The sequence below is a fragment of the Pygocentrus nattereri genome, chromosome 10 (assembly GCF_015220715.1).
Source record: "Pygocentrus nattereri isolate fPygNat1 chromosome 10, fPygNat1.pri, whole genome shotgun sequence".
Lineage (NCBI taxonomy): Eukaryota > Metazoa > Chordata > Actinopteri > Characiformes > Serrasalmidae > Pygocentrus > Pygocentrus nattereri.
This window is the reverse complement of record NC_051220.1, coordinates 5171229-5188407: the sequence shown is the minus strand read 5'-3', so window position 1 is coordinate 5188407 and position 17179 is coordinate 5171229. Positions and strand designations below refer to the sequence as shown.

Below are 17179 nucleotides of genomic sequence, written 5' to 3'. Positions count from 1 at the left end.
ACTCACCAGCTGTCTTATGAAACACTTCGCTGAAACCTAAATGACAGTCTTGGAACATTTAAAATAAATACCACTTGGTTTGACGCTTTGTTTCCTAACACTGTGAGCGTAATGCAGCACCATCCAAATCCTTTTCGGGGTCCCTGTGTCATTAATATTTGTAAGAAAGATCAAAACGCAGAGTTTCCCAAACTGTCATGGTGCTTCACTCGTGTTCACTGTTAGATCATCTGAACAGGATTGTGGGTACTGTTGTAAAGTGGCCTGTCGCTGTTATGAGACCTCGTCGCTCTTATTGGTGATGCCATCTCCCCTTTACAGTCTGAGACTTTCTTTCCTTGCCTTCACTCTCACTCTCGCTCTCTCTCTCTCTCTCTCTCTGTCTCTCACTCTCTGTCTCTCTCCCTCTGTCTCTGTCTCTCTCTCTCTCACTCTCTGTCTCTCTCTCTCTCTCTGTCTCTGTCTCTCTCTCTCTCTCTCTCTCTCTCTCTCTCTGTCTCTCACTCTGTCTCTCTGTCTCTCTCTCTCTCTCTCTCTGTCTCTCACTCTGTCTCTCTCCCTCTGTCTCTGTCTCTCTCTCTCTCACTCTCTGTCTCTCTCTCTCTCTCTGTCTCTGTCTCTCTGTCTCTCTCTCTCTCTCTCTCTCTGTCTCTCACTCTCTGTCTCTCTGTCTCTCTCTCTCTCTCTCTCTGTCTCTCACTCTCTGTCTCTCTCCCTCTGTCTCTGTCTCTCTCTCTCTCACTCTCTGTCTCTCTCTCTGTCTCTGTCTCTCTCTCTCTCTCTCTCTCTCTCTCACTCTCTGTCTCTCTCTCTCTCTCTGTCTCTGTCTCTCTCTCTCTCTCTGTCTCTCACTCTCTGTCTCTGTCTCTCTCTCTCTCTCTCGCTCACTCTCTGTCTATCTCCCTCTGTCTCTATCTCTCTCTCTCTCTCTGTCTCTCACTCTCTGTCTCTCTGTCTCTCTCTCTCTCTCGCTCACTCTCTGTCTCGCTCCCTCTGTCTCTCTCTCTCTGTATCTCTCTGTCTTTCTCTGTCTGTCTCCTTGTCTCTGTCTCTCTCTCTCTGTCTCTCTGTCTCTCTCTGTATCTCTCTCTGTATCTCTTTGTCTGTCTCCCTGTCTCTCTCTCTCGCTCACTCTCTCTCTCACTCTTTCTCTCTCTGTCTCTCTCTTTCTCTCTGTCTGTCTCTCTGTCTCTCTCTGTCTATCTCCCTCTCTCTGTCTCTGTGCTATCAGTGTATCTCAGTGGGAAGTAGTGCAGGTGTAACAGCAGTCAAGCTGTATCTTATCTGCCGACCTGACACCTCACAGCATGGAGCACACACAAATACACATAGACACACACACACACACACACACACACACACACACACACACACACACACACACACACAGATGCACACAAACACACACACACACACACAGACACAGACACACAAATACACATGTCCGCGCACACACACAGACAGACACACACACACACACACACACAGATGCACACAAACACACACACAAACACGCACACACATACACACACACAGACAGACACACACACACATACACACGTGCGCGCATACAGACACACACACACACGTGCACTTGCACACACAGACACACACACACTCACTTTCCTCCCTCCTCCTAGTGGACGTCCAGAGGAACACATTTTTACCATTGGAAAAATTCTATATAATTGTTATAAAATTGTATTAATCTCAGTGAGGATGACGTGTCGTTGTAGGCGAGGTCTCGGTTGAGACTGCTTTGTCTTTGGCACTAATGAGTTATGAAACTGTCCAAATGGTTGAATCCATAGCATGAACCATTTGCGGTTTAATTGCAGCTCTCTGCATTCAGTCTCCTGCTTTTACAGGGCTACGTGTCCTGCATTAAACATGGGTGGTACATTTATGATGCATTGTCTTCTTACGCATCCAGAAAAGAAAAGTCATTCAGACATGCTCTCACGCATGAGCCGATCTTGGGAAACACGTGCACTGCAGTGACAACAGAGATTCTCCTAGGAACTTCAGCTGTAGCCTGGTAGAGTTAGTCCTCCTCCTGTGCTTTAACACGTTCAGTTCCTCTTCAGCATCCTTTCCTTTATTTAAGTTCCTGCCAAAATGCTAATTTACAGACTCTCTCAAATGTATTAGTGTAAAGTAAAAATCAGGTGTGCACTAGATACTGTGTGGAGAGAACCAGAAACTGTGGTGAGCACCATATATTATCAAGTGAGCACCAGATACTATCTGGAGAGATACTATGTAATGAGCACCGGATATTATCAAGTGTGCACCAGAAACTATGTGGTGAGCACCATATATTATCAGATGTGCTCCAGAAACTATGTGGTGAGCACTAGATATTATCACTTGTGTGCCAGAAATTATGTGGTGAGTACGAGATATTGTCAGGTAAGCACCAGATATTATTGGGTGTGCACCAGATACTAATATGTTCTTGTAATATATCTCCAATGTTTAGTCTTAGAAATTGGTTGCATTTTCTTCTTACAATCCAAGTAAAACATATCCAAGTAAAACACAACATCAGTGATTTGGGGGCCAGGACTCTGTGGTGGTCCATTGTTCTGAAACCACCAGCAGCTTCTTTTATTCAGAAGTATATCTTGATCTTCTTGATGTGATGTTGGGGTCGTTATCTTGCTGTAGAATCAATTTCTCCCTAGTCAAATGTCTTCTAGAGACGACTAGACTGTGTATTAATATTAGTACTTACCAGGATTAATGATGCCTTCCCCCGTCTCCAGATGTTTTTAGACGTCCCCAAACTCGCACTGATCCATCACCACTCCAGAAATGACAGTATGTGGTGATATAAAGTTGGGGAGGTTGCAGTTTTACTCAAACAGACTGAAACACGCTTGTCCTGCATCATAAAGGATTAATGGGCTTGTCTTGTGTAGATCTCTCTGCCCTCATCACGCAACACTCGAGCAAAACCATGCTCCTTTATTTGTGTCCAACCAGGTGGATTTTCAGGGTTTTGGATTGTTTTTGATTCAGCAGGACTGTTGACTGTTGCTTTTCTGTTTTTTGACCATTTTCACTCTTCTGTTCTTGTTTTCCTTCTTTTCCATCCCCCTCTTTTCTTTTTGCATGTGCCCTCCACTGCCTGTGTTTGTTTTTGGGGGAAAAAATGAAGAACTGGAACCATCGAGCTGTCACTCAAGTAGGCCTTTCCTTTTCAGAATTCAGCATTTGATTAGTCTGGTCTGACACACAGTAACTGACAGATTCCAATGGAAAAAGAAAAAGAAAAGCCCGCAACTCTCTTTCCCTGAGCGCTTCCACAAAGGGGGATACATGCATAAGTGGCGTTTTAAAGAAACACATACTGTGTCCTTGTTCAGAGATAAAGTGCCTTGGTGCCTCACTTAAAGGGGAACTCCATCAGATTTTTAAAAATGTTGAAAAATTGGTGGAATTCTCTTTTAAGCAAGGTGCTAAGTGGCAGACAATTGTTTAAAATATCAATATAATATTAATGCCATTCATTTCAGTGTATATATTTCAAATATATATACATTTCAAATATATATATAAAATGTTCGCTGTTGTTGGAAGAATCTCCAATGTAGTAACTTTATAGGAAAAGTAAAAACCTACTTTACTCTTAATGTAAGTCAATGGAACCAGATGTTTTTCCATTTCATTCTGGGTCGTTTCTTTTATTCCATTAATCATGAAATTTATACACAATGTAAAAGACAACAGACGTCTTCAAATGATGTCAAAAACTGAAAAATGAGAACTGACAAAAATAAGTAAACAATATAATGCGCTTTAATACTTCTTTAGTTTCTAATAAAATATCATTATAACATTATCAATTTAGTACTTCATTGGTTTCCAATAATAACTAGGATTAATATCCACAGTGCCTCATATTTCATAGATAGTGATGAACAGTAATACATAACTTTTGATAACTACAGCAGTAAAGCGTCTCATTGCCAAAAAAATCTTGATATACTGAATAAAACATCAAAGAATGTGTTTTGTTTAATGCATTTCAGTCTACACTGTTTGAGTTTGTCAGTAAAAGCACAGTTTTTACGACAAGCAAATCCTTTTGTTTATGAAATAAATTTAATAAACTTAAAAAAGGTTTGCAGAGATAAACCCTCTGTGGAAGCATCCAAACTTGAGCTGTTGATACAGCATTTAAATCCAAGGTAAAAGTATTTATGTATATAGCCTGTAAATAGGGTAGTGTTAAGTCAACGATGTAAATATGTACACATTACTGTAAAGTTACGCTCCTGACTTTAAATACTATGAAAGTTTCAGGTAAGGAGTCATCGCTGCTGGGAAAAGCAGCCAATGCACTTTCTATGAATGTCACATTTGTAAGCATCTATAAACACATTCGTAGCATGTTATAAGGCATCATAAACATGGCTATAAATATTTATAAAAATGCATTATGTTATCGCCATGCTTATTATGCATTATGAATTGTTAACATAATGCATTATAAGTGCTGTTCATAACAAATTATTAGAGCTCATAAGCTGTCCGCTCTCAGTAAAGTGAAGCATACTGTACTAAAGCCTCCTCCAGTGTTAAGAGTGCAGCTTCAAGTTGAAGTATTTACTGAATAATTCACTTAAATACTTAAACATCCACAATAAAGCTCATTACAGGCTTCAAATGTCAGAGTTTAAACTAGAGCTGCCATCAGTGTTTCACCCAATGAGGGAAAGTCAATGTACACCACTGTTAACATACACCACCGTTAGCCTGGCACTGACTTAACACTGCATATCCAATAGAATGGTAGCAGAAATTAACATGACTGTAGTGTTAAGGGGTGAAGGTTTCTAGCACTTGATGTTAGCACCTGTCTCTCTCCAGGCCTTTACTACACTGTGACTCCATGCTCAGTGTGATGTCAGAGGGGGTTCAGGGGAGGGGCCGATGGGTACTTGGTTTGCTGTGATGTAATGTCATGTTTAAAGTGAGTATAATAAAATACTGGCAGTCTCAGGGTGTAAATAAACTCTGTATTTGTCGTCACTTTACGCTCTTCAAGCTGGAACTGACTTCTTTGGCACTGGCAGTATAAACACTACTTATAATGTATTATATTAACAATTCATAATGTATAACAAACATGGCTATAAAATGTAGTTTAGTGCATATATTTATAACCGTGTTTATAATGCCTTATGAATGGATTATAACATGCTATAAATGTGTTTATAGATGCTTACAACCATGACATTCATAGAACGTGTTACTGTTTTTTTCTTTGTTTAGTATATATTATATTAGCAATGCTGTATGATCTTGTCACCATGTTTTCAGAGTTACGACCGAAGCACAACAGTAAACCGGAGAGAAAAAAGAGAATGACTGCACATTAAAGCATGGGTTGCCGTGAGTGGGTGTTGCTGGGGGAAGTGAGCGAGGGCTTGATGTTCTTTTTGTTTTGGACCTGGAATCGAGCCATTGACACAGTCTGCTAACACTGATTACAGACACACGTGTTAACTCGGATGATTTCTCACCACTGATCTCTCGGTTACGCTACAAAGTGCAACCAGATTATTAGACATGGTTGAAGAATCAGTCGATTATGTGTAAAGCTGCACGTTGTGTGTGTGTGTGGGGGGGGTTTCAACTTTCAGTGTGTGTTTTACAACGTTTATTAGTGTGTGTGTGTGTGTTTGTGTGTTTTCTGTTGTGTTGTATATGAGTGTAGATGTCTTCATTGACAATTCAACTGTTTTAATTCATACTGACCCAAATGGACATGACAGAAAACAGCAGGCCTTGTAGCTCCCCAGTCTTACTTTACCTGTATTTTCATAATAAAAAGCAATATTGCTTTTAATAGATCAGATTAAGTTGTCAGGGGTGGATTTATGAGGTTCGGCCTACACTGACCTGGAAAAATTCATGCCAAATAAATATTTGGTAACACCTCATTTGAAGACTGAATACTTAAGGACTACATAACACATGCATAAGCACTGAATAACATATTTATAAAGCAACATTTGAGCATTTATGTCCAGCTTATGCTAGTAAGCACAAGATGACATGGGGTTGGTATAGTGTAGTGGGTAACACCTCTGCCCTCTACGCTGTAGACTGGGGTTCAATCCCCACCTGGGTAAACACCCTACACTATACCAATAAGAGTCCTTGGGCAAGACTCCTAACACCACCTTCGCCTACCTGTAAAAAAAATGATCAAATTGTAAGTCGCTCTGGATAAGAGCGTCTGCCAAATGCCGTAAATGACATAAGATGTCCTATGAAGTAATTGAGATTATGCTGACATAAGTGACCTCAAACTAAAGTAATGGACATTTTCTCCATTTATAACAGTATTATGAAGCATCATTCCTAACTAATGGAACTAAGGATAGTTTAGAAGTTTATATCAGTTCTGCTTATTCCTGCATAGCTTAAAGTACGGGACACTTACAGTACAACATCTTTTACTTCAGCTCGTGGTGTTTCGCGATTACTGGCATAAGCTAATCATAAATACCGAAGCATTTCCTTATGGTATTAAGTGCTTATGCATGTGTTATGACACCCTTACATAGCTAGATATTTCTGGAAGCTGCTGAGCCTCTGAACTTAACTATAGTAAAAAGGGAATTCCACTAATTTTTCAAAATTTCCGCATGACTTAATTGTGGAGATGTAAATAGAATCATTCAGTGTGGGTTGATCTGAAGTAGTTCACTGTAGAGAAATTTACAGACTCTGATTTCTTTACAGTGGTGATGATAAGAACCAGAGGTCACCGTGTCTATATGTGTCTTCTGAGTTTTAAATGTAGTGTTGATGTTGGGAGAATAGTGGAAAATATTAAAAAAAGTACGTTTCTTTGGGGGAACTATTTTGCCTTACGACACCCTGCATGTACTCTTTGCTGTGTATATATCGCTGTTGTCGGAAGAAAACCTCGTATCAGTTTTGATGTTTTTCAGTTTTTGACATAATTTCAAAGTACCCGTTACTCTTTACATTGTGTGGAAATTTCATGACAAATTGACCAAAAGAAACGGCCCAAAATGACTTGGAAAGATGTCTGGTTCCATTGATGTACATTAAAACTAAAGTAGGTTTTTTTCCTTCTGCTGTAAAGTTACCATTTTGGAGATATGAGGTTTTCTTCCGACAACAGCGATATTATTTTACGATAGCTTCCTGTGATGTAGCTTTTCAAGACATTAAACTCTTCAGATGTCCGGTTCCTATCACCACCAGTGTGAACAATTCTGACTCAGTAAGTTTCCCTAGAACTGATCATTTTGCAGTGAATGACTTTATATGTGTTTACATCTAAACGACTTAATGGGCCACCATGTCATGGAAGCTTACAAACACTGATCAACACATTTACATATAGCCATCTATTCAACCTACAGCAGTTTAGCCCTGCCCATTCACTCTCAGGTCATAAAGACTGTTTCAGCCTGGGCTGATTGTGGGCCAATCACCACAGAGGCCACATTTATCAGACTGTAAGGCACAGTAACAAAAACAGCCTCTTGAATTCTGAGGGATAAAGATTAATTAGATTAAGTGACCTTTATTAGTGCAACAGGGAAATTTCACCTCCGCAGTCCAACCCATCTGTGAGCAGTGAAACACCACATACACACTAGTGAGCACACACACACACACACTAGGGAGCAGTGAGCACATTTGCCGAGGGCGGTGGGCAGCCCTATCCGCAGCACCCGGGGAACAATTGGGAGTTAGGTGTCTTGCTCAAGGGCACTTCCGTCATGTACTGTCAGCTCAGGGGATCGAACCAGGGATGGTACCCTAACCTCCAGCTCATGACTGCCCCCCAAAGAGAGAGGTTGGAAAATGTGAGAATGTCGTGTAAAATGAATTACGGTCATAAAACCATACATCACCGCAAGGTGGGGGGATTAAATACCTTGAAAATGTGGGATATGGTCCCTTTAATTATGCAGAAATAGTTAAATCAGTGGAATTCCCTTTTAACCTTCGTCCTTAAGCCCTTGTAGATCCTATTTTAAACGGCCGTACAAAATAAACACCAATTCGCATTGGATGCCATGCTAAAACAGTCATACTGAATTGACCAGATGCATCCATATGTAAGGAGTTGTCCTCTACAGCAACACCAAAGCCTTATTAGTGGCTCTTAATGCAGTTCTTGACACATTGTTTTTGCCAGGATGTGAATAGCAGGCTTAGATAGGAGGTCATAGTGTTCTTTTGTGTAGCGCTAGCCACGCAGCCACTGCTCAGGTGCTATTTAAACACTCCATATCGTTGCTGTTAAAAGGCCGGCTTGGCACACTTCAGTATGTATTTATAAATATGGACAATCTGCTCAGAACAATGCTCTTTTGTTTGGAGAATGGAATTGAAAATATACAGACATAAAGTGCTGTGCAAGTCATAGAAAGTTGTGTTTAAAGCTGTTTATCTGGGACGAAAGCCATTATTAGCTTCAATAAACGGACATTAGTAGAAGGATAACAAGTAAAGTTACTGAAACCAATACATTCTTGTTACGTTTTACGGCCTAAATGTTTATTATAACGTTATACAGTGTTTACTTACCTGCAAAACCAGATTTAAACCCAGATAAATAGTTTGCACAGTGCTGAAATGTCCACAAAAGAATGGATGGACGGACTGTACTCTCTCTCTCTCTCTCTCTCTCTCTCTCTCTCTCTCTCAGGGCATCAGCAGCCTCTTCAGCTCTCTGAAGGTGGTGCGACTGCTGCGTTTGGGCCGCGTGGCCCGCAAGCTGGACCACTACATCGAATACGGTGCGGCCGTGCTGGTGCTCCTGGTGTGCGTCTTCGGCCTGGCCGCTCACTGGCTGGCCTGCATCTGGTACAGCATCGGCGACTACGAGGTCATCGACGAGGAGCGCAACTCTGTGCGCAAGGACAGCTGGCTGTACCTGCTGGGCGAGACGGCGGGGACGCCGTACCGCTTCAACAGCAGCGGGTCGGGCCGCTGGGAGGGCGGCCCCAACAAGGACTCAGTCTACATCACTTCGCTCTACTTCACCATGACCAGCCTGACCAGCATCGGCTTTGGTAACATCGCCCCCACCACGGACGGAGAGAAGATCTTCGCCGTCGCCATGATGATGATCGGATGTAAGTAGTAGGGACTTACAGAACTACGTTTCCCATGAGCGCCTTGTGTTGAGTCTCTTTGCTTTGGCTGTTTTCATGACCTTTCGTCATTTTCTTTTCGCGCAACCTCTGCTGTTTAAAGTCGGGGACCCTCAAAGGGAGCTAGTGCTTATTTGGCTGCCATGTGAGAACAAAAAGCTCTCAGGAATGAAAAGAAACAAAACCAGAGCCAGTTTCAGGCAAACAGATGGAAAGAAGGTGGTTCTTCAAGGGTTCTTTAGCAAAGGCGATGAACTGTGAGTTCTAAGTAGAACCGTTTCATGCTTAAATGTTTTTTTGCATGGTGAAATTGTTCTTCAGGTTGATGGAGAACATGTTGTGTATGGTTCTTTTTGAAAATGGCTCTTCATAGCACCAAAAGGGTTCTGCTATTGTTACGTCAGGCTCCTTTTGGTGCTACATAGAACCAGTAAAAAAAAAAAAAAAAAACCTTTACAACACATCAATCTGAAGAAACATTTCACCATGTAAAGAACCATTTCAGCATGAAATGTCTCTATATAGAACTCATTGTTCTCAACAGAACCATTACCTTTACTAAAGAACCCTTGAAGAGCCAGTGTGTGGCCAATATCACCAAATATTATCTGAAAATGCAGTTATATTAAACTTTGCTACCCCATTTTTATACTATTTGAGAAGTAAATGATATAAATGGTCCAGAATTGCTTGAAATAAACTCTCACTACATTAACATACACACTTAAAAAGGTGGTTCTTTAAAGGTTCTTTACTAAAGAAAATTATAGAAGATTAAGAAAATTATCTCTATAGATCCACCAACACTCAGAGAACCCTTTGCATGATTTAAGGTTTCTTTACATTGTGAAATGGTTCTTCAGAGTGATGGAGAATGTGCTGTAGATGGTTCTATACAGAACCTTTTTGAAAAGGTTTTTATGTAGCACCAAAAAGGGTTCTTTTGTTGTTACAGGCTTGACATTGTAACAACAGCAAAACCTTTATTATCGAACGATTTTTAAAGATGTGCTATATAGAGCAGGTACTATTTGGGTGGTGGATCATTCTCAGCACTGCAGTAACGCTGACTTGGTGGCGGTGTGTTAGTGTGTGTTGTGCTGGTCTGAGTGGATCAGACACATCAGTGCTGCTGGAGCTTTTAAACACCTCAGTGTCACTGCTGGACTGAGAAAAGTCCACCAACCAAAAATATCCAGCCAATATCGTCCTGTGACCACTGATGAAGGATTAGAGGATGATTAACACATAACTTACAGCAAGAGATGAGCTGTCGTCTCTGGCGTTACATCTACAGGGTGGACCGACGACACAGGCGCGTCTCATAGAGTGGACAGTGAGTGGACACAGCGTTTAAAAACTCCAGCAGCATTGCTGTGTCTGTTCCACTTGTACCAGCGCAACACACACTAACACACCACCACCACCATGTCAGTGTTACTGCAGTGCTGAGAATGACCCCCCACTCAAATAGTACCTGCTCTGTGATTGTCCATGGGGTTCCTGACCACTGAAGAACAGGGTAACAGAGTATCAGAGAAACAGGTGGACTACAGTCTGTAACTGCAGAACTACAAAGTGCAGCTATACAGTAAGTGGAGCTGATAAAATGGACAGTGAGTGTAGAAACAAGGAGGTGGTCATCATGTTATGCCTGTAAAAGAGGAATACAAGACCAACAAAGCATAACAAACCCTTATGTATCAGTCTGGATTCCATCTGGCTGCGTTGTGAGTTTGATATGGACCTCAGTTACTGTAGTTTACACTTGCTTTGGTGTTATAATCAAACTGGCATGTGCTCCTGAAGGCCCTGTGTGGCTCCATGACTACTCTGCCGGGGTATATGTGTGTCTGATGACTCATTGTTGACTTGCGTATGACTAAGCGAGAAATGATGGACAGTTATTCTCATATCGCTGTCATCTGTTGTTGTGAGATTGTGGAGAGAGTAAATATGGCCAGAGACGATCGTGATGAGTGTTTACGGGGAACGAAGCAGTGACATTCTTTCTGGAAATGATGTAGAATATCAAAGCTTACTGGTTGATACATTAGGGACCGTGTCAAAAGATGACCATCTGAGAAACTTCTACACAACTACCACAAGCAGTAAAATACAGGGAGCTGGTCCGCAGGCAGCAATAATGCCGTTCCTGCAGTTCCTCACTCCTCATGAGAAGTTTGCATGCATGCGGTTGAATTAAAAAAATTGAGATGCTCCTGGTCAAATAACATGTTGTATTAATACATCCTCTACAGAGAACACACTTCAGAACATTTTAATGCACAGAGAAAAATGTGGCTGGTGTAAAAGTAATGGCGTGGGTCATATTTTATGATTTATTTTTTAATTATATATGAAATTCAACGAAAAGTTGCCATGTTCACAGGCAGCCTGATAATCCATTAATAATCTGACTAATAGCTCAATTGGAATAGAATACGTCCATGTAACACCTCAGTTGGAATGAGCAATATATATATATGCTGAATAAACATGTTTATTGTGTATATGTGTATATTCAGCGTGTGTGTGTGTGTATATATATATTGTATTTAATCCTAAGGGGGCTAAGCACCTAAGATTTTCACACATTTGATTTGATTTGATTTAATTGAGGCCATTCGGAATACAATTTCTATCTGATTGAACAAGGTGGGTAATCCTGTAAATAATCCATTAAATAGAAGAATAATATCCGTGGAAACTAATTACATTCCCTATCGGAAAGTTTAAGTCCATTCTGCATGTGCGTCGCGTCATAGTGAGAGTTTATACCGTTCAACACGGCGGAGCAGAAACTGGTCTGCAGAGGAGACGAGGTTTATGCTCTGATCTTTAAAAGACGGCAGTTGGGCAGACGTCCAGCTTATGTGTCTTAGAACACAACGTCTTCCTCTCAGCCTTCTTTAAAAAGGACATGTGAAGGACGTTTTCCTGAGTCTGACATCATTTTAAAGTAATTTATAACACAACCACTGCTCACTGCTGCTCATCTCACTCTGACTGGACCTCATGTGATGCTCGTTGTTATGGTAACATCTGATGCAGATTACTTGTAGTGAGCATGTAAACAGATTTTCCATCAGATTGTTGAATAGAGTGAGCATGAACACTTCAGTCTTAATCTATAGTCAGAATGCATTCAATCATGTTGGCAAAAATCTGTTTATCTCTGCATATAAACAGCCAGTGTGATGTACGGAAAACCAGAACGTGACTGCTTGTCACGTGCATGTCACGCAGATATTTGTATTTTACAGATTAATTGCACAATTTTTGATGTTTCTGTTTTTACAAATTGCTGTTAATCTTAGATTTTCTGATTGCAAACATGTTGGGAGAAGTTTTGAGATTATATTTGCAGAAAATATCTGGGTGACTATTGACTTCTAGTGTTTATTATCAACGTCAGCCTCACACTTACAGCGCTGAGTTAAAGACGGAATATTTGGCTGATTAACTACATCTGGGCTAAGTGGAAAACTGTGGACATTTGATTTTTCATGGCTCTTATATGAAAAGGGAAGTGGCCACAGGTGTCTGACCAGAGTATGGACAGTTCTGGGTTCAGATTTGTAGTCGGTCTGTGTCGTACTGCAGTGCCCAATAGAAAAGTGCCCTACTTCAACATCAAACAGGGTCAAACAGGGTCAAACAGTTCTAAAAAGGGTCAGAGGTCGTGCATAGGCCCGAGACAGACCGTTCCTATTTGATTTGCTGGCAGTGGCTGTAGATACAGCAGTGTTATGTCTCTGGCTCTGGAGCGGCAGCCGTTCGATCGTACATCAGAGCAGGGTGTATTTGCCCGAGTCGCTGTCGTGGCACAAATGAGTCGCTTTCCCTCTTTGATCTGTTTGGGAAATGTGATGAGACGGCTTCCGTGCAGATGTGATGCCTCTCATTGGCTGCTCCCAGGCAGAGCTGGCAGTGGGCGCTGGAATGCCTGCTCTGTTGCCGTGGTAACGGCTGGCTTGGGGCGCTGGGGTAGAGGCTGATTAAAAAAAAAAATGGAAATCAGGCCGGGACAGGGCAAGGGTTTGAGTGGTGGGTGCACACATGCAGTTGCAGGCGAATAAACAGAGGGCATATGACCTCAAAAATGACCCAGCTTGTCTTGAGGGTGGCTGTCATTCATGCCTCACTAACAAAACAAACATTAATTGCTTATAATGTGGCTGATATATTGGAATCTGGTTGATTGAGGGCAATGGCAAATAAGGCTGTCAAAATTATGATTAAAAAATTGTGCTGTTTTTGTTTCTGATCAATGTGTCGATATTTGTTCCGTTGCTTTTAGAATGGTAAAAATCCACTTTTAAACCAGAGAATCAATTTTACTACAAAGAATGTGTCAAGTGGTGAAACCAGATGATGATAAAAATGTTGTATTTTAAAGTTATCAGTACTGAGAGCATGGACACACTAGTCTGTGTATTGTCTGCCTTGCATATGACATTGTAAATTCCTGTTTCTTTAAATGTAAGATTTATATAAATGTAATCGTATTTTCATATGTTATAATAATAATAATAATAATAATAATAATAGTGGTTTTCCCAGGGTTACACCACTGACTTGTTAAACTGAACAAGCCTAGAATGGCAACCTTTTCAAGGACCACTGACCTTGGCATTACACCAAGTTATAAAACGTGTTATAGTCATAAGTTTCATAAAATCATGCCAAACTTTCGAATTTTATATGATTAAATTAATGATTTTAGTAACCTACTTATTCGTCATATATGGTTGGGCGGTCGCACCATTATTTAGAGGGGATCTAGCTCAGTGGTAGAGGGGATGTAGCTCAGTGGTAGATGTATGAGGCCCAAGGTTTAATCCCCTGCATCCCAATATGCTTGGGGTAGTCATGTGCTGGAGGTTATGGAACCAACCCAGTGACTGGAAGGACGCCGGTTCGGTTCCCTGAGCCGACAGTATGTGACTGAAGTGCCATTGAGCAAGACACCTAACCCCCAACTGCTCCCTGGACACTGTGGATAGGGCTGCCCACTGCTCCGGGCAAGTGTGCTCACTGCCCCTTAGTGTGTATGTGGTGTTTCACTGCATGGATGGGTTAAATGTGGAGGTGAAATTTCCCCTGGTGTGAGACTAAGAAGGGTCACTTAATTAATTCATTTCATTATTTTATAGGAAAATAATGAACTTGGATACAAAAGAACTCATTTTAACCATTCAAATTCAAAACAACTTGAAATCAGCTTAAAATTTGCAATGTTTCAGTTATTTCTAAATAGTTCCAAATAGTTTACCCCAAATTTGGTGCCAAGTTGAAAAGTTCGATTTTGTGACATTTTGCCCAAAGGAGCCCAAACACAAACAACAGTGGGAGCTCAAACAAATTAATTTAGCAGTGTTTCTGTGATGTAGCCTCACTTCAAGGACTGACATTACACAGAGTAAGGCCCAATCCCATTTCACCCCACGCCCCTACCACTTAGCCCTACCCCTCTGTTTTGCGCGTTCGCGTCTAGGGGTAGGGTGTCCCGATTTTAGTTGAGATAGAGGGGTAGGGTGAAGTGTTAGGGCTACATCCAATCAGAGGTTTTTCAGAGGCCCATTACAAACAGTGGCATGAGAAAAAACGAAAAACAGATGAGACGGCTGCGCGAGCGACCAAAGAAATCCACAAATGTGAGATTTTTCTCTGATTAAAAATTACGATAAGCACTGTATTATATTAGGTTAATGTTGTTATGTATTATGGTCCTTTTCTTCATAACAAGCAAAAAAAAACAAAAAAACACTAGTACTATGCTGATGTCTCTGTAACTATTTAGCTAAATTTCCCATTCCACTTTAAATGGTTAGTTACATTCCGGCGCCTCACAGGTTTTCCTCTCTGTGCTTCGGTCCATTCCCAAACTGTCCCATCACACTTGCTAAATAATAAGTCTGATCCTAATTTTGTCCACCATCTGCTTGAAAAAGATGGTTCTTATGCTGTAGATGGTTCTATATAGCACCAAAAGGGTTCTTCTATTGTTTGAAGCTTGACATCATAACAATAGCAGAGCCGTTTTGGAGCTATATGGAACCATTTTCAAAAAAGTTTGATATATAGAAGCATAGATGTTCATATAAATGGTTCTTTGAGTGTTTGTGGTATATACAGAACCGCAGTGTTGACTAACGAAACTTTGGGGAACCAGTTTTGTTAGATATTCTGTTGGAAGGTGCTGATTGTGAACTTTCAATGAATAATACATCTGTGTTTGTAATTAAAAGGAGAGATATTTTATTATGATATGAATTTGATTGAATTATTGCTGTATGGGTGTGGCACGGTGGGTAGCGCTGTCGCCTCACAGCAAGAAGGGGCTGGGTTCGATTCCCCGGCCAGGGTCTCTTGGAAGTTTGGATGTTCTCCCCGTGTCTGTGTGCAGTCAGGCCGTTTGGACATGCTAAATTGCCCCTTGGTGTGAGTGAATGTGTATGTCTGTCTGCGCTGCGATTGACTGGCGACCTGTCCAGCGTGTATCCTGCCTTCCGCCCGATGACAGCTGGGATAGACTCCGGCACCCCCCACGACCCAGAAGGAAAAACGGCTTAGAAGAGTGTGCGTGTATATTGCTGCATCTATAGTCCTGGTTTGTGCATAGACACATCATCTTTTACATTTTTCCATGCTTTTGTCACTCCTTAACTTAAAAACAAGCAGCACAGACTTGCTATAGAATGTAAATGGAATGTAAATGTATTGTCGTTCACTGTGTAACTCAGTGTGTCATTATGTAATTGCACTGAAACAGTTCAGCAATACAAGTGAGGACTCTCAGCTTGTAACCGGAATGTAGTTGGCTGTATTCTGTATTCCTGCCTCATGTTGTTGGGGGCAAAAGGGCACCGCACGCGAAAACAGAACCTCAAAAAGCGAAGCAGAAAGAGATCGGCGGTGTTTACAAATCGCGCAGAGCAGCGTGGCGGCCGCCCCCTTCCTCGTGAGCGAAGGCGTCACGTGGCTCTTTGTAGTCCATGATGCGAAAAAGTTCAAATGGAAGCGGAGATGTCGAGTCATTAAATATTCTGTCACATATCGCTGTAACGCAGCCGCAGGAGAGCCTTTGACAAGGCCCGTTTTTATCTGAGGAGGAGAGTCTTCTCCATCTACACGCTCTCGCTCTGTCTCTTCCCCTCTATCTCTCCATCTCCATCTGTTTTCTTGCCAACAGAACAATCGGCAACAAGAATAGCTCTGTCTAACGAGGGAAGAAACACACACTTGTGACTCTGGCTCCATGTTAGAGGGGGTTTTGGCACCGTTACACAATCGCATATTAATTTCGGCCATTTAATTATCCACAACAAAGGAGCTCCTCTAACAGATATATTTAAATGTTAGGATTCTCTGCCAGCTCCTGGTGCCTCTCCAGTGCGTTCCTTCCCTTTAGAATCGTTTAGATCTCTGCACAATCACTGGCATTTGGTTTTGCAGACTGCATGGGCTGTAATTTACAGTAATTGCGTAATTCACAGCGAAACCCATTATTACCGATGTACGCCACTTTTAACGAGCCTCGGTTTTCAGCGATGCTGTTTGGATTTTATTAAACAAGCCGTCAGTCTGCTTTAGTGGCAGATGGACAGAGCATAGTTTGCAGGATTGGGACATGCAAAATGCATTTGCGCAACAAAACACGCTGCATATACTGGCTACTGTGGTGCAGATGGAAACGCAGCTTGATTAGATTGAGCTGTAATTGTGCGGCCTGTTGTAAGAAGTCATGGTACGTTGAAATTAAAACGGGTTCTCAAAAACTGAAAATTTGATTCATAATGTTCTCGGCTTGTATTACAGAAACTTCTTATCTCTGAAATCGTATCTGTTTGGTCACAATGATGACTTCAGTTAGGACCGAATTTAGGGCAGAAGCCAGATCTTAAGCTCATAATCTTATCCATTAACTCCAGATAGGAAAACAGTATTACAGAAACATCTTAACTGGACAAAATTCCAAATTACTGTTCTAACCCCAGAGGTGTCCTAACGTC

General features: G+C 41.4%; 1 protein-coding gene across 4 annotated transcripts in view; it reads left to right on the top strand.

Moving 5' to 3' along the window:
* Positions 1–17179, top strand: part of kcnh1a (potassium voltage-gated channel, subfamily H (eag-related), member 1a) — a 134250-nt gene that overhangs the window by 39175 nt on the left and 77896 nt on the right. For 2 of the 4 annotated variants that reach the window (XM_017707776.2, XM_037541933.1), the window contains 2 exons: positions 3164–3190; positions 8714–9143. In XM_017707776.2, coding sequence (XP_017563265.1) covers positions 3164–3190; positions 8714–9143 — 457 coding nt within the window. The remainder of the gene's footprint in view (positions 1–3163; positions 3191–8713; positions 9144–17179) is intronic. The other 2 variants (XM_017707779.2, XM_017707777.2) reach the window with 1 other exon arrangement.